This window comes from Passer domesticus, chromosome 5, assembly GCF_036417665.1.
Source record: "Passer domesticus isolate bPasDom1 chromosome 5, bPasDom1.hap1, whole genome shotgun sequence".
NCBI classification, from domain to species: domain Eukaryota; kingdom Metazoa; phylum Chordata; class Aves; order Passeriformes; family Passeridae; genus Passer; species Passer domesticus.
Window position 1 is genome coordinate 17,573,228 of NC_087478.1, and position 25,831 is coordinate 17,599,058.

The 25,831-nt window shown below is 42.4% G+C and overlaps 1 protein-coding gene and 1 long non-coding RNA gene across 2 annotated transcripts; one reads left to right on the plus strand and one right to left on the minus strand.

Annotated features, from left to right (window-relative positions):
- Positions 1 to 940: 940 nt before the first annotated feature.
- PIM3 (Pim-3 proto-oncogene, serine/threonine kinase) lies at positions 941 to 5,219 on the minus strand. Its single transcript, XM_064422179.1, has 6 exons — positions 4,830 to 5,219; positions 4,385 to 4,494; positions 4,190 to 4,240; positions 3,535 to 3,898; positions 2,068 to 2,244; positions 941 to 1,913 (listed from the first exon to the last, which is right to left on the minus strand). The coding sequence occupies exons 1-6, from the start codon at positions 4,909 to 4,911 to the stop codon at positions 1,729 to 1,731; spliced, it is 969 nt and encodes a 322-aa protein (XP_064278249.1). The 5' UTR covers positions 4,912 to 5,219; the 3' UTR covers positions 941 to 1,728.
- Positions 5,220 to 13,254: 8,035 nt separating this feature from the next.
- Positions 13,255 to 23,086, plus strand: LOC135301266 (uncharacterized). Its single transcript, XR_010363005.1, has 5 exons — positions 13,255 to 13,601; positions 18,926 to 18,982; positions 20,457 to 20,694; positions 21,033 to 21,457; positions 22,941 to 23,086. It is a non-coding gene; the product is annotated as an uncharacterized LOC135301266 (long non-coding RNA).
- Positions 23,087 to 25,831: the final 2,745 nt, after the last annotated feature.

The window sequence follows — 25,831 nt, forward strand, 5'->3', positions numbered from 1 at the left end:
TTAAGGACAAGTCCACTGATATTCAGTGTTTACAGAGGTAAAAGTCCCACAATTACAGAGCCAATTCCCTTTTATGTAGGCCATTAGTGCTGTTGTATTGTACTCCTTCCCCAGTCCAACATGAAACGCAGTGATTGAGGAGTAGATAGAGCTCAGGTGAGGAATTGCTTAATTCTTTCAATATGGTCACTGTTTAATGGCATAGACCTTCTCCTAACTCTGGCTCAGCTGCTGCAAGCCTTAAGGCTTGAGATGACAACAGTATTTCCCAGCTCATCACAACAATGAAGGTAAAAGTAAGTACACAGACACAGAACTGTTATATACAAAAAAGTTTAATTGAAATACCTGTATAAAAAATATGATCTCCATACATTTCACACCGTTAAACAGAAGAAAAAAAATCCAAATCCAAGCTGCATAAATGCAACCAGATCACAGAAACACAGCTATTAAAATAAATTAAGGTTTATGACTCTGCCACTCTACCTTCCAGAGCCAATGCACGGAGACTGTACAATGTCAATAATTTAAAACCCTTCCAAACAGCATTACTTTACACTTCTGGTACAATAATACCAGACAAAAGGCATACTGACTAACTTTAAAAAGTCATTCTATTTCCCTTAAATTAGACTTTGTACAACAATTTCCCATCTTCCAACAAAAAACTGGTAAGGTCAGAAATTTTTTTTATTTTTATTTTTTTGTAACCAAAAGTTGACAGGAATGCAGAAAAAAAGTGCCATGGGCAAACCACTAGAATTCCCATGGGGAGAAGGAGGGGAAAGCACAGTGTTGAATAACTCTAACCAAATAAATTAACCAAATAAATAGCCACAGTTGAAACTGTGGGAGGTCTTCTAAAATCCAAACAATAAATAACTGTATAGTACACGGGAAAAACCAAGTTTACATAAACACATTATACAGGTATGGAAAAAAAAAAAAGTAGAAGTCCTTGAATATTGCATTGATTGTGCATTCAACATGCCCATACATACTTTAAGACTCGCAGGGTGACAAAAGGCTGGGGGGAGTTGAGAAAGGGGCTTCTCATGCCCAATGGTAGAGATGATAAAAGGAAACATGAATAAATGTTTCTGATAAAGAAGCCGATATACCTGTTCATATTTCTGTGCAGGCTATAGGAAATATTTTGAGCAGCAGAGGTGGGTTGGATTTGTAAAGGGCAGGGGGGCAGGAGTGAAATGTCTGTGTTCAAGTATTCCATCACCAGTGGATGGGACTACTTCATTCAATCACCGAACAGGTTCTCCAATGCATCATAGGAGCTGCTTCCTCCAGCACTGAGTCTAAAGGGAGCAAATTCCTATAATGAACTGGATCTTCTTTGGACATAGACAGCTCAAAAAAGAAAGTCCCACTGAAGCAGCTTTCAAAAAGGCACTCAAAAGCAAATAAAATCTAGTCCAGGCTCTATGAGAGCAAAAAAGTTTACCATGTATTCAAGAGGTCACTGCTTTCTTAATAAGGTCAGTCTTTGACTAAGTACTGGCCTGCAACTCCCAAACATCAGCGTTTCCAAAGGAAATCTCTCATTCCAAAGCAGAAACCAGCAAAGGGGGAAAACAAAATCAAGTCCCTCAGACAAAGATTCAACTACAGAATAATGAATGCATTTTTCTAGCCCCTCCTATGTATTGGCAGCAGCACTGTGGTCTTTCTGCTTGAAGCTCCCCCTCCCAGTGCGAGGTCCTTAGTAATTCACAGACTCTCATTACTTGAACTTGTGCTAGATACATCAGTATCAAGGGTCCGTAGCCTTATGTCACAGTCCTCAGACTTCACTACTTCAGATTTGTGCATCCATTGATGGTCAAAAATCTGCTCAAGTGTTGGTCTGTCTGAAGGCCTCAGTGAAAGGCACCATTTGATCAGCTGTTGACATTCTGTAACAAAAAAGAAAGCCATATTAGACTAAAAAAGTAAAAAAAAAACCCCAATCCTCAGCAACAAAAATCCACCCACACAAGCTCACGTGTACAAGACCATTAAAAGAAAAAAACAAAACAAAAAAAGCCATTTGACTTCTGCAGAACTTACCAGGTGAAATTCTTCTCCTGAAGTATAATCGCCCCCTCAAGATTTCTTCATCTTGCTCAAAAGGGATGTCTCCACAAACCATGTCATATAACAGAACTCCCAGAGACCATACTGTTGCTGACCGCCCATGGTATCTGTGGTATCTGATCCACTCTGGAGGGCTGTATACTCTCGTTCCTGAAAGAAAAAAAAAACCCCAACACAATTAGAGTAAAGGTTTAAAGTGTTTCCCCATTGTTCAGCTCCTTCTGGCAGAGCTAAATTAAATTCAAAAACTTGACATTTAGGAATCAAAAAAACCCAAAACAAAACAAAAAAAAAAACAAACCCAAACTAAAAACACCAAACCCAGAAAACTAAACAGCTTTAAATTTTTCACAAGCCAAAGCCATTAGCAGTGTAATTTCAGGTCATCTGCAGGGTTACACCATCAACAAGACTTGGCCCATCCGGTTGTTCTATTTTGTTGCAAGGAATAACACAGCCCCATCAGCTGACTGTTTACTGAGGCAAGCTCCCTTTCACTGACCACGTGGCGTCTGCAGCATCACACCAAAAATAGACACAAAAGGACAAAGGGGGCTGGCAGGGAGGAGGAGAGGGCGACAAGAAGGTGAAACTCAGGTCTGCCCGCATTACACGGGGCTAATCTGCTTTATCCAATTCCACAGGGCAGTAAACAAAATAGGGCCGCTCACGATTTCTATGTTTTTAAGGCCTCCCCCCGGGGTTTCTATGCGGCAGCTTTTCCCAACTCGCCCCCCTTCTCCTCCCTCCAGTGTCCGAGGGCTCCTTGGATACCAAACAAAACGGGGAATTCGTGATGCCGAGGGTCACGTGTGGCAGGGCTTCGGGTTTCACAACAAACAGATGTGAGTGCGGCAGCTGGGGGCGGGGGAGCGAGACCCCGGTGTTACACCAGTCATACTCCAAGGACTGGGGGAAATGCTCCCTCTGGTCACATGCTGGCTTATGTTCAGCTTTCCCACCTCTAAAGCATCGACCCCAGCCACCGCAGCAAGTCATTTCCAGGGAGTGCATTTGTCCCCATCGCTTTAAAATCTGCAATGCGGGATTTCCAGGACACTGGCAGAATGGGAGCGGGGGAGGTACCACTCCGAGTTAAAAAAAAACACCGCATATAAAAACTGCATATCCACACATGGAAACATCCGACACTGGCAAAACCTCCATGTAAACAGATCGCCCTCTAGGAAAAAAACCCCGCTTTTTCCAAGACAGGGAAACATAAACTGCTGCGTCACTGCCTGGAATCGCTTCTTTCCTACGCAACTGAACACCCCTAAGCGGCTTCGGGTCCACAGGTTTCCATTACCGATAGACCTGATATGAACCCCCGCATCAGGGGCTCTGCTTGCTGCGACTGGTCACTGGAAGGGGGCTAAGCGGCAGCTCTAGGGAGGGGATCACCCCGGGAGGGGCACGGGAAGGGTGGGAGGCACGTACCGTCGAAATCGGTATAGACTGTATCCTTGAGGAGGGCCCCTGAGCCAAAATCAATGAGCTTCAGCTCGCCCGTGCGGAGGTCAACCAGCAGGTTCTCGTCCTTGATGTCCCGGTGCACCACTCCGCAGCCGTAGCAGTGGCGCACCGCCTCCAGCACCTGCCGGAAGAACCCGCGGGCCGTCTCCTCGTCCAGGGCACCCTTCTCCGTGATGAAGTCGAACAGGTCCTTCACCAGCTCGGGCCGCTCCATGATGATCAGGTACCCGTCGGGCCGCTCGTACCAGTCTAGCAGCTTGATGACCCCTCTGAAGCCGGAGCCCACCTTCTTGAGAAGGACGATCTCCAGGGGCACCATGATGCCGCTCTGGGCAGAAAAAGGGGCGCGGGTCAGCGGGGGGGCGGCGCGGCCCGGGGCAGCCCTGGCTGAGGGGAGGGAGGCGGGGAGGGCGTGCAGGGCGGGGAGGAGGGCGCGGCCGGCGGGCCCCCTCTGCCGCTGCCGCAGTCCGAGGGGCGGGCGCGGCGCTGCGGCGGCGAACCCCCGCCAAATTCCCTCCCGACGCAGAGGCCGCGCCAGCGGGGCGGGCCCCGCCGCCCACACAATGGCCTCGCCGCGGCGGAGCCCCGCGGCACCCCCGGAGCCCCCCCGGGTACTTACAATGGTGCCCCACTCGGTCACCCGCTCCTTCACCACATGCTTCACGGCGACCTGCGGAGTGCGGAGAACGGAGGCGCCGTGAGCGGCGGGGCGGGCTCAGCCTGCGCCCCGCCGCCGAGGGCCGGGCCGGCCGCGCCCGCCGCTTCCCGCGCCACGCTCCCGCCCGCCGCCCCCGCCCGGCGCCCCGCGCCTCACCGGCAGCCCGTCGGCGATCCTGTTCCCGGCGTACACGGTGCCGAAGCCCCCGCTGCCCAGCACGGAGCCCACCTGGTAGACTTTATCAAACGGCTCCTTCTCCACTTTCACTGCGTAAACAAGAGGGAAAACCCCGCGTTAATGTCCGCAACCGCGCTGCACCCGAATAATAATAATAATAGTAATAACGATAATAGTAATAAATAATGTAAAAAAAAAAAAAGCCCACAAGCGCTCTGCCCGGCAGACCCATACTGTGTGCGCTGCCTTGGTTCCGACCACGGCTTTATTAAAAAAAAAATTTCTGTTAAAAAATAAAATAAAATAAAAAAAAAAATAAACGCAGCTCCGGGAGTTGCGAGACGCCGAGCCCAACGCCCCGGTAACGCGGGGCCGGTCCGCGCCCCTCCGGCGCGGCGCTGGCAGGGACACCCCAGCCTCGTACCTGGCTGGAGGATCTTCACCGGCAAGTGGTCCATGCTGGGGCTGCAGATGTGCGCCAGCGAGCCGAACTTGGAAAGCAACATCTTCCGAGGAGGGGGGGGAAACGTCGAGTTAGTTCCCGCGGCAGCTCCGCCGGCGTCCTCTCGCCTCGGCGCGGCTCTGCTCTCTCCGGAGCCGGCGGAGGGCGGCGGGCCGCCGAAAGCTTCTGCGCGGCTCCTTCTTCGGCCGGGAGCGGGAACCCACGAAGTCCTTGGGGGTCCGTCCCCGCCGGCAGCAGTCCAGGTGTCGGTCGCACAAAGTCCTCCGGAGACGCAATCAGAGAACGCGCCGCTCCCGCGTTTCTTCTCCCACCCGGCGAAAGCCGCTCGGGGCGCAGACAGGCACAGGCAGAACTATAGCCCTCCGCGGAGGCAGACAAGTCCGGGGGCTTCGGCTCCGCGCGTGGAGCCCGCCCCTGCGGGGGCCGCGGTGGCAGGAGCGGGCTGGGCGCCGCAGTGGAGCCGTGGCGGGCGGAGGACAGACCGCGCCGCCGCCGAGCTGCCCGCGCGCTTCTGAGCCGGCGGCGCCGCCGAGCCGCCTCTTAACTCCCAATATTTTGGTGCGGGCAGAGTGCGGCGAGCGCGCCGAGAATATCCCTCCGCGGGGGAGGGGGGGAAACACCTCTCCCCGCCGTCCCCGCCGCCCCCTCCCCTCTGCGCCGGAGCCCCCGCGGGGCGGCGGCCGTGACTGCAGCGCCCTGTCCCGCCCCACCGCACGGGCGGGCAGGGGGAGGGCGGGGGGCTGGGAACTACTTCTTCTGTAGTAACCGGCGCGCAGAGTTACACATCGTCTGAGAGGAACGCATCACACATTAGCGGCAAAAAAAAAAAAAAAAAAAAAAAAGGCGGGGGGAGATTCTCCCGTGTGCGTTAACGCTGCTGCGCGGCCAATCGCCGGGCGCTCTTTCAAAGGGCTCCCGGTGCGGCCCAATGAGGAGAGCCCTCATTTGCATGCGGCGCGCGGCCAGGCGGCGGCAGGGCGGGAATGCCGCGGCGCGCCGGGCGCGCCCCGCCCCGGGCTGCGGGAAGGTCGCTCCGAGCCGCCGCGTCCGGGGCTGCGCGGGGGCGGGGCGCCAGCCGCGCCGGGGCGCGGTGGGCCGCGGCTCTGCCGAGCCCGCCTGGGGCTCCAGCACCGCCGGCATGGTGGTCGCAGTCCGCTCATTTTGCCAGCCGGTGCTCCCCAGCGAGCACGCGGCTCGCTCCCTCGCCCTCAGCGGCGATTTCTCCTCCTCCCCCAGCGCTGCCCCCTCGCCTCGGCGCAGTTCGGCCCCGTGCCAGCGCGGGGGGACGCCGGCGCCTGCCCTCCGCGCCTGCCTCTGTCAGTCACCTCCCCTGTGCGGAAGCCCCGCGGGGCCGGTGCGGCGCGACGGCGGGCGCCGGAGTGCTGGCGGCGCAGCTCGGAGGAGCTGAGCGCTTCCCGCCCCGCCGAGGCGCCGCGCCTGCAGAGGGCACGGAGCTGCTGCGCTGCTGCCGCGCCCGCCCCGCAGGGGGCGCTGCATCAGCAGGAATGGCGGCGCGTGCCGTCCCACCGGCTCGCGGGGTCCCCGTGCCCTGAGGCCGCGCGGTCACCGCGCTCCGCCGCGGTCAGGCCCGCCGCTCCGGCCTGTTCTGAGCGGACACCGAGACACTTAGGGGTGCCCAGGCGGAGGGAGAAGCCCGAGGGCATCCAGGGGATCTTGCCGAGTGTCCGTCCAGCAAAACTGTGGGCGACTGCTTTAGAAATGAATGAGTGCGATGCTGGGTGGGCAACAACATCTTGCCGGCTGCTCCAGCAGCTACTTAGAGCCCACCCAGCCCAGATGCGCTGCCAGGGCCCCGCCGCTTGCCCACAGCTCGGCGGCCGCCCCTCCGCGCCCCGGCTCCGCCCGGCCGGCACCCACCGCGGCGCAGGTGAGCGGCCGGGAATGCCGCGGAGCTGCCGGGAATGCCGGTGCGCCGCGGGGATCCCCGGCGCGAGGGGGTTTCTGGCAGCCCCTCCCAGCCCGGGCTCGCGGGGAGAGCCTAGCAGTTGGCATTGTCTGATAATAGCACTGCTGTAATCTCGGGCTGTCGTGCCCATAAACAAAGCAAGGACTTCTAGGGAGAGGTAATATCTTTTATTAGATTAGACCAGCTGATGTAAAGGTCAAGTTTGCAGGCGCAGTTTCAACCCTTCGTGTCCCAGAATGTATTTTTTGCAGACAGATGTGTTGGGCTGTTAAAGTTACTACTTCTCATGCAAACCAACTTGCGGAGACTCCAAAATAAACCACTGAATTTATTGAGTAGCTGAGGAATTCAGGTTTCATGTTTATGGATTTTTTTTCCTTAAAGCCAATGATATGGATTTATGAGATAAAGCAATAAAAAGCCCATTTTATTTTTCCCTTTTAAAAAAAAAAAATTGTGTTAGACCCTGCATTTTGGGCTGTCTCAGATCACATTAATAAAAGTTAATACTGTAATATGTGTAAGTGCTAATTATTTAGGGTATTAACACTGCAAGTTGTTACTAAGTCCTGCTTTTTTTACATGACCAGGCATGAAAAATCATGCATGGATCACTAGTCTGTAAACATAAAAAAATCAGGCCTTGTCATTCCAACTATATTTGGAATTGCTTAAATTCATCTCTGTGTGTGGCCAATCTATAGTAAATCAGTGATACATTTTCCTTGAACCTGTTCAGGAAATAATACAGTTCCCTCAAAATCCTGTTACATTTAAGCTACATCTTCAGCTGTGTCAGCTATAAAAAACCCCCATGACATACCTTTCTATATCTATATTTGAAGCAAAATGGTAATCTAAAAATTCTGGGATCAATCCTGACATTGATGTAACTCCCAATCTGATTTGTGTTTTCACACCTGTGTGAAAGGAAGGTTATTTTACATTTAACATTAAAGAAAACAATGTAGTTACTGTAAAAACAAAAAAGGTGATAAGGGGGTATTTGTTCTTCATTCCCTTAATTTTGGCAGACAGACATTTAATTTGTATACAGCTACAAGCACTCTTGGTTTGACAGAATTTCAGATGGATCCCAGACATGGAATTTACCCTGTCTTTACACATAAGCCTTTCATGGGTTTGTGGTGCTCCTTTTGATCTGGCTTGGAACATGTAGTTCAGTGGTCCTAAACAATTACAGCTGCAGAAATATTTTATAAACTAGTTTTGGCCACTTTAACAGTGGCTTTGCAACTATAAATGGAAAAATCATTTATGAGTAGGATGCCAGTTTGATTTAGGATTCATTTTTCTGTGCAACAGTCCCTGAGCAGAAGTGAGTTTGTCAGGCACAGGAATATAGAAGATCCATGGAATTTTCTGTTTGCAGAACCGTACTACCTTCAGGCTACCTTTTAATGTCTGTATGGAACCCAGCTCAAAATTTGCTGTGGCACATCATCAGGTACTGCACCAGTGACATTAATGGGCTCTAATATATACTTATAGCTGTTGTAGTGTTGGATGGGACTACCAAAATGCATCTGTTCTCATAATGTGACCATAAGGATTGCTGCTAAGAATGCTCTGGCAGTAAATGTCCATTAAACTTACAAGAATATTGGTACTTCTAGGTCACTCAGCCTCCTTATATGTCAGAGCTCCTAGCTCCCTTAATGACTCTTTGCTTGATTCTCTTCTGTCTCTCATTTGGCAAGAGAACAGACTGAACACTGTGCTCTAGATGTGGCTTCATCTGTGCTGAAGAGAGGGCAATAATCATGTCCCTGGACCTGCTGGCTGTGGCACTCCAAGATGTGGTCAGTGTTCATTACTGCAGGCGCACACTGCTGACTTTGTTGGTTTGTGGTCCCTGGGCCTTCTCCTGTGGAACCGTTAGTTCCCTAACTGTATCCTGTCCCTGATGTGGGATCTTGGCATTCTCATTTTTGGAAGTACAATACAGATGTATGTGTTATCCATTTATTCAGCTAGTTGAGGTCTGAATAGCAGCTATGCCCTCCAGTATACCAACAGCGTCCCTTGATTTGGGTCACCTTGTATTTCCAAAGGTCATGCATGAAAAAGTTAAATAATATTAGCCATCTTATTGATCCCAAGAAATATCCCTTGGAATCACCTGCTAATTGGACTTGAAACAGTTATTAGCTACCTTTTGAGGCCCGTGACCTGGCCAGTTTAATGCACCTATAGTATACCTATATCTTCCCAATCTGGCTGCTGATGCTGACAAACTAGCAAAGTTCTGGCTACAGGCAAGGGGAGCAACACCTACTCTAATCTCACCCAGGGAAGCCTGTAATGTAGTTGTAGAATACAATGAGTGACTAAACACGGTTTGTCCTTGGGAAATTCGAGATGGCTGTTCTCAATAACATTTTTGTTGTTGTAATGATTTCTATGAGTACTTGCTCTGTAATTGCCCCAGCAACTGAGAGAAGGTTGATCATCTTTTCACCACCCAGATCCTCCTTTTGCAATTTCCTAAGACAGATGTAACATTTTTCCAGTTGTTAGAAACCTCCTCTGATCACTGTGACCTTTCACAAGGGACTGAGAGTACCCTTCCAATGACTTTTGCTGTCACTCTTAGTACTGTCAGTATGCTGTCCAATCCCACGGACATGTATGACATTTCTATCTTGTTTAATTAGACCCTGGCTTGATCCTTGCTACTTAACATGGAACTCTGGGATCCCTTAGAGCAGACCATGCCAATAGATAAAATGAATACCCGTGTGCTGTGTCACAAAGTCACCTGCTGTATTCAGCAGCTGGCCTAGATTTTACTCAGTCTCCTGTTTTGCTGCAAGTGTCCTTACCCATTATATCCTTCACCAATTTTAACTGCATGGAAGCATTGCCCCTCTAATGCCATCCCTGCATGCCCAGGAAATGCTCCTGTGCTCCTCCTACTCATTATGTACTCACTTCCACCTTATTTTTTGTTGTTGAGCTCAGTCATATATGCCCTGTGCTGCTAAGGAAGGCTTCTGCTATATTTCCCTGTTTGCTTGCAAATTAGGATGTATAATAAATATTAATGACTTTGCCAGGTCTTATAGATCAGTTGTTAGGCCACTTCTTTCAGCAACTCCAGTGCTTTTCTTTTGACCAGTGTCTTGTGAAGCCACAACCTCTCTTTATTTCTTTGTGTTTAAGAATGTGTTGTTGGAATTATGAATGATTAGAGAATCGTAGAATTGTAGAATATGCTGAGCTGGAATGATCATCATCTGGCCCTGTGCAGAGAACCCGAGGACTCACACCATGTGCCCAAGAGCATTGTTCAAATGCTTCTTGAACTCTTTGAGGCTGGTGCTTTGACCACTTCCCTGGGGAACCTGTTCAGTGCTCAACCACCCTGTGGCTGAAAAGCCTTTTCCTCATATCCAACCCAAACCTCCCCTGACTCATCTCCACCTTGTTTTCTCGAGTCCTGTAATGGGTCATAAGAGTAATGTGGCTGCTGCTTCTCTCCCCCTCATGAGGATGTTGTAGACTGCAGTAAGGTCTCTCCTAAGTCTCCTCCAGGCTGAAAAGAACAAGTGACCTCAGCTGCTCCTCATATGCCTTCCCCTTCAATGGAGGGCCATCCTCATGGCCCTCCTTTGGACAATCTCTAAGAGCTTAATGTGTTTTTTTTTTTATGTTGTGGCACCCAAAACTGGTGTTATACACCAGGACTTGAGGGAAGGCTGTCCCAGTGCAGAGCAGAGCAGAGCAGGACAATCCCCTCCTCACCCAGTCAATGATGCTGTGCCTGATGCAACCCAGGACATGACTGGCCCTCGTGGCTGCCAGGGCACTGCTGACTCATGATCAACAGAAAGAAATTGACGACTCCTTCAGTAACACACCATACATTTTCACATATGGCACATTCTTTTCCCTTTATAAATCAATATCCTGAGTGTATTCAGTCAAAGTTGACTCCTACCATAAGCATTAGTGAGACCAGTATTGAAGTACTGTTAAAAGAAGGCTGAAAACTGAAAGGGCTTCCAAAGAGAATACAAAGGTTAGGACTGGTATCTTAAAACATAAAGCTCTACTAGCTCAATCTACTTTGTTTATTTGACCTCTTTCCATCTTTCCATAACAGTCTAGAAATATCTATGCTTTACTTTTTCCCCACCTGGTATTTGTTAGCTCTTTAAGTCTCACACAAAAAGAGAGAACTGAGAGAAAAAAAACAAACTCTAGAAGTAAAGGGCAGGTGGGTTACAGAGCCTCACTGTGGATGGAGTTCTCCTGTAACTGATGACCTGCTATTGAAGCTGGGTTTAAAGTAATGGAAGAAGATATGTTTGTGTGTATAAAGAACTTACAAATTTGATGCACAACTTGCATTAGATACCATGACATTGTGTCAAGTGAAGTCAGACTGGAAAGTCTCTGGAGTATTAATATTTATGATTCAAAAAGTATGGCTCTGTACAGAACTGAGTTCTCAGGACCTCATCTTTTAGTGTTTTGCAGGTGGCACTTTGTATTCAGTAGAGAGATTGCACAATTTCAGCAGCTGTTTTCCCTATTTCAAAAAGTGTATTGAAGAACTAAAGTGGGATCAAGGAAAGGTAATGAGAATGACTGAGGATATGAAAAAAACTCTTTTGAAAGATTAGGTCTTTTTTTCACTTTAGAGGGAAGATCAAGAAAGAGGATACAGTAAAATAATGGTCTAGGTAACACAGATCAGATGACTGACTTCTCTCTCATTTAACTTGAGCTGAGAAACATCAAGGAGAATTAAAAGGTAACTTTCAAAACTGAAAAAATACCCAAACCCAACCTGTAATTACCTCTATATATAAAACTTGTAATTAGACCATGGAACTCACTGCCAAGTCACAAAGGCCAAGAATGTAACAAGATTAAAAAGAGTATTGTATTTTTAGTGATAACAAGTATATTCAAAGTTATAATTGGAGGATAAAAATAGTAGAAGGGCTATTAAGTATCAAATTTCAATGTGGAGAACAACTTTATGTCCTGTAGAATGAGTTGATACTGTCATCAGCAAATTAATGAATAAAGAAGGTAGGTAAGGAGTAAGGAATATGATCCACCTCTGCCTGCTCTGGAGTCATTATACAGAGTGAGCCAAAGTGGTAGTTTGTATACCAGGGCAATTCTTAATAAAGTCCTGTATTTGCTCCTGTAATTCTGTTTGTGCCAGTAGTGTTATATTGAACTGCTGCAATGATGTGAAAAATTGATCTGTGTTCAATGATTGTTTAATGGATAGTCAAAATGAGTGCTTTTCAACCTATAATCTATGCATTGATGGAAATAGTAAGACATCACAATCTGTTCAATGAATTTTGTGTTTGCCCTCATGCACCAAATAAAATCAAGGAGGGAAAAAGATGTAATAGCAAAAAACCGCAGTGTTTACTTCTATTTGTTATTTTGTAAAATCACCAATTTGCAAAAGTAGGTGAATATGTAATCCTTCAATTAAAATTAAAGAAAAACTGGAACAGATGATCTCAAGATTTTGTGTAAAAATTTAGAGGGACATTTATTGTATCATTGTTGCATCATTGCTGTATGGGATGAAGCAAAAAAAAAAACCCATTGTTTTTATGACTGCGTTTGAGTTTTATACAAATATTAGGATACCAATGAAACTTGTGTCTGGATTGTCTTGTCTGGATTGTGTTCTACCTTCACTTTGAAGTTTGAAGATACAAAAGCTTTATCTGAGTTGTGATCACTATAGTTATAAGATTTAGATAATTTCATTGTATCTGTGAGTTGATCCAAAGGCTGTAGTCCCAGTAAAATAATTCAGCAATCTGTTAATAATAAATTTATTATAACAGTGTCAATATAAATGTGTCTTTCTATATTTGAGAATGGATAGAAAAGTTTAATTGGTTTTCAGTAATTATAATGATAGTAAGTAATAAAATTGCTGAAGTCTTTAAAAAAGAGACAATATACAGAGCTGTCAACTCTCCACTTGATCTTTCTTCAATCTTGATACTAAATTTAAAATCAAACATAATACTGACAGTGTAAACCAAATATCATGTTTATGTAGACCTGTGCTATTAATTTCTACTCAATATATAGATACATTTCTAATTTTAAAAACAAGAGGAGTAATTTAAAGGAGATTGAAAGGACACTTGGTGGACAAGTTAAATGAAGAACTGTTATAATAATATTGTAGTTGTAATATGAACATAATAGAATAAGTTCACATTTCAAATGCTATAGGTCAATGCACTTTAACAGTTAAAGTTGTCAACCAGTTTTATGACTACATAAGTTCCTAATTAATGGTTGATGAGCCAAAATTCAGCAGTAGGAGACATTCAGATCTTTCCTACTGTCTTAGCATTACTACCTGTGTGCTTCCACTTCCACTTGCTCTGCTTCAGCTTCTCAACCACTCTGTAATGAGAAAAATATTATGGAGTTAGTGTAATTACAGAAATAAGATCTGTGCTTTGAACCATATACATGAGGGAACCACCAGATTACTTTGTATGGGTGTGCCCCAGCTCTCCGATTGACAACCTGCTGGTTTTCCTGGTCTTTGCTAATCTGAAAGGATGTAATTATTAACCAGCAAAAACTCCACTCCTGCACGTGCATCCCATGTGTAGTCCTCTGCAGAACTGCCACCAGTCACTGCTACTGTTGTTAGTACTAGACACAAAACAGCATCTTTAGCAAGCTGAGGATCCTTGATACTGTGCTAGTGTGTGTAATTGAAAACAGAAGTTCATGTGGAGGAGAAGGTTATCTATTGAGTAAATTTTCCTGTAAGTATAATTACTCTTGCCAAAATAGGCTGCCTTTTTATTTTTTGAAGTTGGATTAAATCTATAAGAAGAACAGTTCCATTTAGCATATACAAAAAGTTGGTACCCGATTTTTTAATGTACCATTGAGATAATAATAACAAAAAAAAGAAGGAAAGAGTATCCTTAAATGATCTTTGATCAAGGCTCAGCTGAATGCACTTCAGTAACTGTATTATAATCACAAATGTAGTGACTGCCCTTGCTCGGTATTTTATTCATAGATAACTAAAATATGTACCATAAACCACATGACTGTATGATCAAAGGACACCTTGCTGTGTGTGTCTTATCTGTAGTAGTGTACTAACTTTATGATAATTATATTTCGTTTTCTGTCATGTTTCCATGGACTTCATAAAGAATATAATAGTCTATGTTAATCAGTGTCTTACAATTTTTTAAATTGTTTCTAAATGTGAAAATCTAGTAACAAATATGCTACCATGCTATTGCACTTTCTGAAAGGATGACTTCACTCATATTTCAAGCTGGTAAGTCTCTTAGGCCGATCTAAAATGTGTCCTCAGAAAAAACAAGAGAAGATAACACAATTTGGCAGCCAAAACTGAGACACAGAAGGCAATAAGTCCATTCTGGTTGAAGAAGATCATGTATTACTTGAATTTTTTGACAGTCAGTTTTTACCAACTCTCAGTACTGGGGCAGATATTCACCAAGAAGAAGCGTATGTCTAAAAAGGCACCTAATAGAGTTTGGCAGTAGGCAACAGCAAGCATCCACTTGTGAACGAAACTTTGTTTCATGATGAAAGTATTAAAATACCCCAGTGCTTAAGGCCGTATAAAAGAAAGAAAGATATGTTTTTTAGACTCTTGGCATTAAGATAAGGCACAGCTGTACCTTCTGAGGAAGGTCTTCTACCAGGCTAATGATACTCTCAGTGTAGCACCCTCTGAAATGAAGGGTATGTAGTTTTGAGCACAAGATTCCATGGACAACACTGTGGAGTCCACTAATAACTTTTATTTATTTTGGGTATGTTCAACAGTGAAATGAGGGTAGGCAGTGTTGATTATTCTTGAGCCTTGAGTATTTAAATTTTAAATGAAATTACAATTAAGGCATTCTGACTGTGTCCTTCCTGATTAGGGTAGTCTTGTGTGATGGAGGAATACTGGACTCTAAATCCTGGTACAGGTTATCTCTTTATTTGTTTTGTAAAAGGACACTTACATTGAAAGGTAAAATATGTATGTCATATGAGGTGAATAGGAACAAAGGTATTTGCTTTTAAGACAGATACAGGAAAAAGGGTATTGGAAGAGCTGGTAGCAGTGTTGAACATGCTGCTAAGAATGTCCTTAGTCGGTACTGAAGTAGAAGCTATGGATAATTACTAGGTTGATGGGGCTGGAAACTGTAAAATATTGAGTGGCTGGGCTGCAAGAAAGTGAGTAGAAAAGCTAAAGATATATCCAACCCTTCTTAAGCTAGGGAATGGTGAGTAGGCCTTTTCTTCTGGATGACACTCAAGAAGGAAACTGATAAGCACAACTCTCTTTCACAAATAGCAGGAGCAGCTAACAGTATTCTGCTTCTGAAGAGTTTGGTTGCAACAGAGTCAGACAACACCTAGTAGTCCAGGATTTGTATTTGAAATACATAAGAAAGCCATTGCAGACAGTTCTAATTAGGGTCAGCGACAAAGGTATCTGGCACTTTCTATTAAGAACTGTGGCTTCTGTTACTATGTAGAGTTTGGGTTACCTCCTCACACAGAGAACCTCTGTGTCTTTTGCTTGTTATTCTTGCTTCACTCAGAAGTCCTGATGCATTTAGTTATGGGGGCTAGCAATAAAATTTGAGTAAATTTTTCAGGAATAATGCAGTCATCTTGCTGTAACATTTCAGTGAGATATCAATCATGTTTCCACAAAGGCAACCAACAGGAATTCACACATTTATATACTGCCCTCGCATAAATTTAGACCATATAAATACAAACTGAAAGATGCTGCCCAGAGAAGTGGTTGAGTCACCATCTCTGGAGGTTTTTAAAAGGTTTGTAGATATGGCGCTTAGGGACGTGGTTTAATGGTAGACTTGGCAGTGCATGGCAGTTTATGGAAGGACTCAATGATCTTAAGGGTCTTTTCCAACCTAAATGATTCTATGATACTAGAAGCAGAAGTGGTATTTGGTAAGATTAAATAATACACACTAGCAATTCCCCATTTAACTTATGTCCTCTTACAACTGTACCATTATATATCCCTTGCACCATAGCAATTCTAATTTGAAGCATTGGCCAAAAAAATTCTGAAAGGCAAAACAAAAGGCAATCTGGAGTCTTCAAAATGTGTTGAAATTCTCAAGGTTAACTCATGGTTTTTTTGGGAGAAAGTAACTCAGGCCTGTTTATCTTTTTGGTGCTAATTTTTACTTGACTCTCTTCAACATCATCCTTAGCTAACATTGGAAAAGGAAATATATATCACTGTTATTTTATGATACAAAAAGCACACTTAGCTGTGTTCCAGATACAAAAACATCCTGAACACCTCTGCCTTTTCCCACATCATTAACAATTTTGTCATCTTCCTTTTCTGATTTAATTTATATTCATGCTGCTCTGTAACAGCATTCACATGAACTAGGATTTCTTTTACTCCCAACTTTTATTAAAAACCAATTCTTGTACTTATTCTTATTGAATGCAGAATTTTTCTGCCTATAGTTTTAATTTCCCCTGTTACCTGGTTTTCTTACCATACTATTTTACATTTTTGATTCCATATTTAATTACTGTTCTTTGCCATCTCTCTGCAGGGAAATTGGTTTTTCTGTATTACTGGTACTTAAAAAAAAGAAAAATGTGAGAAACTTAATAATAATTTCCTACATTTTGAAAATGTGTGAAATACATGGCTTGAAGGTAGTGTTTCTGAAGTTTAAATCTAAAACTCCGTAATTACAAATCTGTCCTGAAGTCAAAAAGAAGAGAATGAATCAATGCTGAGTTGATTTCTACACAATTACTTTTCATACCATTTCCTAAAAGATGAACTTTGCAGTGAAATAGAAGATTTAAATTCATGATATGAGTGTTGAAAGCCATATTCAGGTGTGTAAAAACTATGTGTCTGAGAGTACTTACAGACTTGAGGCACCAGATTAAGATCTAATATTTATTACTTCCTGCAGTTTAGTGCCTTGCCCCTAAGAAGGTCGTTGCCACTCTTGGGACAAAGGTGGCTGATGCACTTGTTGGTCTGATTATTAACATAAAGCATCTTAAGGCAGAGTCTTTGTATCTGAAAACTTCCCTAAGAATAATAAGTCTTTCACTATAAAAAAATGTAATCCAGTTATGGTTTATTTAAATTCTGTGCAAGTAAAGAGCAGCAAATTTTAGTGGTACCAGTTCTGCTTGACCACTTGTAATTGCTAAGAGAAGCTCTTATGTCTGCTAACATTTATTGGTGTATTATTATTGACACTTTTGTGTTTGTTCCCACCTCACAAGGATTTAAGGCTCAGTTCTAATTTCTCAAATAATGTTTTTTCTCCACTGAATTGAAAAGAATTTTCATTGCTATCAGAGAGATTTAAATAAGACAATTGCAGACACATCTATACAGTTGTGGTTTTGCTGTCCTGTTGTTTTTTTTTATCATTCCTATTTCATACTTAAGTTTACTGGAACAAAAAGGCCTTTTTTTTACCCCTTTTTTCACCTCAGGTCAAAGAGCTAAAAGAATAACAGTTTATCAGTCTTGAGGGTGATATATCTGAAAAATAGATTTAAATGAGTACAGTCACATAAGTTTCATTTTTTGTGTCATGTGTCAAATGATATTTTTTTGCTCGCTTTTGGTCTTGGGATTGGTTGGTTTTTATGTTTTTGTTTTGTTTTGGTTTGGTTTTTTTGTTGTTTTTTTTTGTGTGTAGGTCCATGGTTATCCATATTGCTGAACTTTGCACTTTGACACCAAATAACAATCAGTGTAAGGATTAAAGAACAAATCCAATTCATTGCTTGATCTGGTTTCAGAGTTACATTGCAGATAACATTGTCCTAATGCACCTTGCATCTGCCGTATAACATGAAACTGGCATGAGATGCTTGAAGAGCATGATAAGGAATGATAGAATGCATTAAATTGAATGGAAAAGCTTTCTCTTACACTATTTGTCACTGTAATGAGTCTTTTCTTAGTGCCATAATCATGTTAGTAACAATGAATATCACACCAAGGAGCAAACCAGCTTTCATAATATATGAAGGAACAGAAATATCTGAAACACTTGTGTATTAAACTGTACCCCTGAATGTTCAGAAAAATGGCAAAATATTGCCCACTGCTTCCTTCATACAGAAGCAAGACAGCAAAAATCTGGTATTCAAAATTCACTATGGATGACTTCAGTACATCTTCATGCTGTCAACAAGATGAAGATTATATTGTAATGGACCAAGTGTCTACTACAGACTACACATACTACTTCAGTAAATTGCAAATGTAAACTTATTAAATTGCCTTTAATTCAAAAGGTTCCTGCAGTGCCTGCTCTTATACCAGTGGGGAAGAATTGCATCCACAACTTCATTGGCAAATAGGTTATCTCACCTCTAACCTCTCTGTCTCACGTGTGGAATTGTTCTATATTGCTTCCTCCTTGTTTTCATGATGACATCTGTTCTTCTCAAAAATGTGATTATGCATTGTCAAGAACATAAAAGGCTCTCCTAAAATATTTTGTATGCAAGGTATTGGTGCTATCCACTGAAGTTTTTCGGTCTTGTTGTAAGAATAATTTGCTCTAGCAAAGTGGCTATCTTACTTGTTTTTCTTCTGTATGAAAGGAGAAGGCCAAGAGAGAAATAGTACATTGAAACCAGTGCAGACGCCTGGAAGTGCGACTTGACCCAATGGTACAATATTATAAAAAAGAGAGTTGTCTGTCTTTCAGATACTATGAAGTTTTTTAAGAAATAAGGAATGGATGAAGATCAAAGAGCATTGATATGGTGTGAAGACACAGCAGTCACAAACTTCTGGATGTTGGGTGGAGTAAGCTCTTCAAGAGCATCCTAAGATGTCTAGGCTGTGTGTGGATTTGCTTTGAAGTTCTTGTGCTCAGAGAAATCAAGAGAGGAGACTCTTGAGTGTAGATGCTGAGGCACTCAGAAAAGTTAGGATTTGATAGCATCATTATACAGTTGCATAAAACATACGTCTATTTAAAGTATGTGAAGTTCTAGGATAATAGTATCCTTTTCATCTATCTTTCTCTTAGTGTTTCATCTATCTTCACAGGTAACACCTTTGCTGGAACTGTAGGTCTCTCCTTGAACACGGACCATCAGTTTTCCTGTAAGAATGTCTGTTTTTCTAATGGGCCTTAGTACGCCTGACTAGACTGTGATTGGGTGTTATTGTGGAATGAGGTGCTCTTTTCCTTCCCTGCATTCTTCTACCCACACCATTCCCAGTGCTTTCTTTCACTGATGTTAGCATGCAGTAGAACCATGGCTGATTTATTCCTTTGTCATTATAGAATGAGACTAGGAAAGAAATAGCTAGACTCAGTGCACTTAAACATACCTTGTCTAAGTCAGCCATCAAAGATGATCAGGAGCAGCAAAACAAAGATGGCACTGTAAGAGCCAGCAGTTAGATTCACTTTAGGCTGCAGTAGAACCACGTTTTTGAGTGTTGTTTAGTGGCAGCAAGAGATTATTTAAGACAAAAGTACCATCGTTCAGCCCTCCATTGTTTGCTATATATTTTTACTTTCACCTTTATGCTGGTGCTCATGCTTGTCTAAAAGGTGCCCCACATGAGATTGTCTCAAGACTTCAAATGCTTATTGCACCACAAAGTATTCCTTCTGGATTGTCAAATGTGGAGGAAGTTGAAGGAATATGGATGAATTTTCTGTGGAATCAGAAAGATAGTGTACCCCGTCCTTCACTCTGGAACTGCTTTAGTTCTCTTCTTCTGTGGGAGAACAATATAAACACCCTGCTCATATCCCATAAATTGGTAGGAGGAAATCTGTTTGTCCAGATGTCAAATTCCAAAACACTGCAACATTCAGTTACCAGATTTTGTAATTGAGCAGAAGCCCAAGCTCTCTACTATGTAGATAGAATCCAATAAGTAGAAAATGTCAGAAAGAACTGCTGAACATAAAATCCAATCTCCTCTTTAGCCTGTCACTTCACTAGAGGAACTGGGACAGACGATATCTGGTAAACCACAATCAGTATTGTGCTAGTTATGACTAGCAGCCTAGGAGCAGAAATGTTTGACTTAATATGAGCTTGGAGAGGGAGGGAAATCTCTTTCTCTAAGTGTCATTTAATTATGTGGGTTTTTGTTGTTGTTGTTGTTTTTTTTTTCCTCCACCAATACCTGCATCAGTGATCAAGTCTTGTACTAACTGACAATGCCTTAAATAAAGGGATACTGAGTTGTTCTGGTTTGTCTGTGGCATTATGATTGCATGTATGCTCTACAAATAGCTACTGCAACTGAAGCAAGATAACCTACTATGGCTTTCTAGGTGCATACTGTTTCCTTCTGTTATACTTTATCTTACCCTGGACTTCAGCTGGAAATTTCCATGTGCTCTTTCTACTTTCTTCTAATAAAATCAGATAAGTTATTTCAAATAATTTATTTAACAATGTGAAGGCTGATGTTGCTTGAAAAAAGCTAGGAAGGACTTGGCCCAATTTAGAGCAGGAGAATTGGTAAAGGAGTGCTGTCATGGGAAAGTCTTGCTGCTGTTCTGCTAATGGCACCCACCTTTCATAAAGCAAATTAATTTTCTCTTTACCAGCAGGAGACTGACTGTCCATTGCTACAGCATGCCATTTTGCAAAACTGTAGGTGTAGCAATGTCCAATGGCAGTGTGATGATGGAAGACTGGGAACCATTGTACCATTGGCTGCCACGGGGTATATCTGTTCTCCTTCCTGGCTCTTTAGTGCTGTGGATTGATAGCATCAGTCATGCCTGCCTGTGCCAGTTGAAGAACGTACTGCTTCTCTTCTGAATCCAACTAGACTGTAGATCTGTGAGTATTCCCTAACATACTTCAGAAAAAAGTATTAGCAGGACCTGCTATTTAAATCCTTTGAGACAACTTATTTATTTTGACCAAAGTGGTTTAGGGACTCCTTTTAGGTGTGTATCTGAATGCACCAGCCTTAGCTCTGCACAGCTACATTACAGAGTTCAGACTGCAATATCTTCTATGGCTAGACTGCATCCTGTACCTGAAGTAGACTTATTTAGAGCAACTTTTAATATTTTAGTTAATTTATGGATACATTTTCTTTCCTTCTTTCAAGTTAGTTGTGTTTCACTTAACAGCATGTTCGCGGAGTCATGTTTCATTCTTCCTCTCCCTAGGCTTCTTCAACTTCTTTGGAGATAGAAGACATGATCATATCTCTGAATCACAGACTACTGGAGGCTGTGAGAATGTACAGAACTTATATATTCTGTGCTTGCCCTGTTTGTGTTCTCTCCCCTAGGCACCTGCTAATCATCACTGTTGGGAATTGAATACAAGGCTAAGGAGATCTTTGGTTTTACCTGTTATGGCTGTTCTTATAATTTATTTCTATATGGTTCCAGGAAGACAACAGCTACTCTGTGACTTTGCAGCTTGTCGTTCAGTAGGGAGATATTTCTCACTTTTCTGGCCATGTGCAGTCAAGAAGAGGGAGAAGTTGAAGAAATATGTAGAAGTGTGAAGAAAAGTGTTTGGCCTTACCACATAAGCATGCAAGAGAGAAAGGAAAGACAATGAGAGCAGGGAATACAATGAAGAGGTAGGGTAGATACTCTTCATTGATAGACAAAGAGCAAAGGAACAAGGAATCTATTAGTAAGGCAAGGCACAAGCTGAGGAAGACACTATGTCAAAGGAAAGCAGTCAGCACTGTAGCAAACTGTAGTAAAAGCAATACAAATGTTTACATGGGATTTTAAAAACAAATAGAGATGGCAAAATCTGAAATTTATTTTTGAAAGTGTAAAATCTTTAGAAAATAAAAGCATTAAAAATGCTTTTTGTGAATATTGTAAGTTTTCATTAACAGGGCAGTGTTTTCAATGATGTATTAATTCACCTGTTCAAAATGCTTCAGTCATCAAATCATGGAACTTAGAATTGCAGTGTTTGTATATATGTGTGTGTGCATGTGTGCCTTTGTGGTTTGGGTGAAACTGGTATTTTTTCATTTGAATCAGACAAAGGTGGGGCCAGGGTGTTTTCTTTCAGGCATTTATTTATCATAGTTTGCTTTGTTGTTCAAACATTATGTGACTCCACCCTCTCCCATTATTACTGAGCAAGGATACAAGGCTGCTTCAGAGAGTTTCTATGTTCACACTATTGAATTCTGGTGTCAAGTTGCTTTCTAATACCTTTAGGAGCAAGACTTTGGAGGGTAAATTATAAGTGGTGTATCTTGACTGCAAAAATCTGTCTCTTTGGAAGCAAATGATGTAGAGAGAAAATTCTTATGCTATTCCTTGTTTTAATTGGAAATAAATTGTCCCTTTCACTCCATTCCAAACTGTGTTGTTGGCCTTTGTGCATCCAGGATTGTATCTGTTTAAGAATGCGCGGGTTTGATCTCCTGGAAGCATTTCAAAGGAATGTGCTGTCAGTCCATGTAAGCACACCTTCATCTCCCCCACAGACAGGCTACCAGAAGTGGTTGCTCATGCTGGAAGGAAATAGTGCTTTATGCTAAGGGTGTCACAAATCACACCTCAATTTTTCCAATGCAAATATAAAGCTCCAGGAAGCAATCTGGTTCCTTCTATCCCAGTACTCCCTGCAGGGTGATGCAACTCGCTTGTCTTTAGTGTAGAATAGTAGCTGCAGACAAAGGCAAATTCATTAAAATTATGGCTGAAAAGGAACATCAACCCCGTTAAGTACTTCTGTGTGTGAAACTGGGTCACAAGCCCATACAAGTTTGTTGTGCTCGGACCTCTTACAGCATGTCTAGATCTCCTCAATCCCAGAATAGCAGGGAAGAGAGTGGGGTGGATAAAAATAAGGTTTATCATTGTCATTCTCCTTGGGAAAGCTCTCAGTATGTTTCCTGCTATTGAAATATTTCTCACCTTTGTGGAGAGCAAGGAGAACAAAGTTCCATGTTTCAGTGGTTCTGCTGAAAATTAATTTATTGCAGGATTTTGCTATGTTCCAATGTAACACACAGAGATTGTCCCCTGTCTTCTCAGTCATAATCTTTTCCATGTTTACTCAGTAAAGTCACCTGTTCTTTTTTTTGCTAGATGTAGATTCACTCTCGGAACAAAGATTCCTTAAAGTCGGTGTGTGTAACACCCTAACACAGAGCACCATATCCAGAAGCAGAAGGAGCAACTATGCAAGGGAGCGGATTCATCAGAGGTCAGGCAGGAGCATTTCTTGCAGATGACTAATGGTAAGGGATGGGCAAACCTTGTGTTGTTTTGAGGTTTTATGAACCTTGTGAACTGTACTTTTGGTTTCACATGGTTTGTGAACTGTCCCCCCTCCTACCTTGTCCCTCTCCCTTTGGTATTTTTCAGAATGGGGGTTTTGTTGAATTTTTTTCTTTTTAACTGTAAACAAGGGATCCCTTTCTGTCTGTGTTAACACTTGAAGAATCTTTCCACCTCAGCACATTCTCAGCAAACTACTGGGTGTAGGAAGTTTCCATCCTTATCATCTCCTCTTTTTCTCATTTTAATGATATTTTTCTTCTCAGAGCACAATATGGAAAAGGGACCTTCTGGATTGGGCTCAATAGAAACTACAGCTTATTATTTTTCTAGGTCTATCTAGCTCAAGTTTTAAACAAGTTATGTTTCTTTCCTTTAGTCTGCATTTAATCTGATTTATCTGATATTGTATAGTTATATAGTAGATTTTTAAAAATTATGTTTGTGTTTGTCTCTGCTCCCCTTTTTAGTCACTCAAATGATCTTTAAAGGCACAAAGCAGAATTACAACCCTTCTGGTTTCATTAAGGTCTTGCATCAAGTGAGGTCCTTCAACTTCACAAAATTTAAGAGGATTTTAGAATAGAAAGTCTTATTTTTAAATAGTTGTCATCTGGAGGAGTGAAAATGCTCAAACAGAGACTTAAAGAGGTAGTTTTATAATACTACCTCCTCATTTAAATCTCTGCTATACCATGCCTGTGTGCTGCATGTTTAAAGCAGGTTAATTTATTGTGTAAAGTGCTACCACTTTGCATTTGGTGAATTGTAAGGAGTGACATTTTCTCAGATTTGACATCGGGATGGCCTGCAAGATGACCTGAAAGAAATAGTTGGCAATTTGAAAAGTTTGTCTAGTGAATTGTGTTTTGACTATCTTTATCTTATAAATTAAATAGATTGTTTTTTCCTATTTTTGGCATAGTATTATGGTAGATTTGGTAGATTATTGCTGTGTTGTAAATTTTGCCATTAGTGAATGCCAGTTATGTTAATGAATTCTAGCTGGCCAATCAAAGAGTCAAAGCTATTTTCAGTTTGTAAAATATACTAATTGAGATCAGTACACACTGTTTAATTGTGTTGGTAAATACTCTAATGTTTCATTTCTAAACAGTTCATTTTTTAATGGAAAAGGAAGAGTGGGGAATTTAGTAATTTGCCAAAAATTAAGACATATTTTCTAATTACACAGATTATTCATTAGCACCAATGCTTACAAAAATCCCTCAAGGCACAAATATATATAATTTTTTAGAAAGGAAGTAATGCTTTATCTAAAATAGAACTTAAAACAGAAATCAAAGCCACCTTTGTTGAAAGCTTTGCACATTTTAAGCTGACTCTAGGGTATACAACAAATAGATGTGGAGTGTTGCAAAACTCAAATGTTGAAGCAACAGAGCACAGTATGAATAGTGCCAAGATATAGGAGAATTGTCCAAAAGACCTTGGGGCAATTATAATGAACAAAATATGCAAACTATGATGTGTGTGCAGCATTTCTGTACTGTTTACTATGCTGCCATAAAAGGATTTCTCCATGAAGGAAATTACTTTTACAAGAATTATAGATTTATAATGGAAACAAGCATCTGTCACTGTATAACTGGAAAAAAATTGAAGGCCTTTAGTTTAATTCAGTTCTTCATGCAGGAATATCCTCTTAATTTGCATTACTGTACTAGAATTAATATTAGGGCCACCGACAGAGATGTGATTTACTACGAGTAAAAGGATAAATTGGCAGATTTATATTCCCTTAGCACTTTCCCACAACAACTCTTCTGATGACAAGCCAACCTGGCAAGTTTTGGCTTGCAGTTTCGGTGGTTTGCAAACTGTTTCATTTTGAAAGTATGGGAGTTACTCAACACCGGAGGCCAAATGATGATCTGAATTGTGCTGGAGTTACATTCATGCTTCTCTGGTTGCTATTTTGGAACAACTGCTAATGATCACTGTTGTTCAGATCGTGACCCAGTCCAGTTTCCTATTCCTTGTAGAAGGTGGTGGAAGAAAGAAAATGAGATTCACCTCATCTGTGGTAGATCTTTGAATATGTCTGTCTTTTTTGCATTAAGTCTAGAGAAAGCCTAGGGCACATATTTTATACACCTACTGAACTGCCCTGCTAAGATGTGTATCTCTGCTCTGACTGTAGGAGCAGTCTGGTTACACAACTACCTTAGACCAACACCTCAACCTTTATACAGCTAGAATAAGGCAAAGGGGAACAGACTGGAAAGGGAGATTGTGTATTCTTCATCAATTCTTTTGAAAGGAAATGTTCCTTTACATTAACAAATTTTGCTTGTAAAAGTGTTAATATTTTTTTTTTAATAGGGCAGATAAACATAAAAAGTTTGTAAAACTTCAGAAATCACTGTAATGTCATCCTGAAATAGGAAATTTTAAAGAATGGGGTTTGTTTTGAAAAGAAAGTGGAAGAACATGAAATCTAGTGGAAATACTGCCCTCTCCTTTTTGCTGATTCTTCCCAATAGCAGAAATTGAGTTGCCTCATGGAAACTGCTTAACTACTTCTAGGTGTACCAGAAAATGAGAACTTGTTTGTCTTGTTTTGGGTATTTTTTTGTTTGTTGTGGGTTGGTGGGGTTTTTTGTTTGTTTGTTTGTTTTTTCATGTGATTGCATGTTTCCTGGAAATATGAGGTCTGATTAAAAATATTTATATAG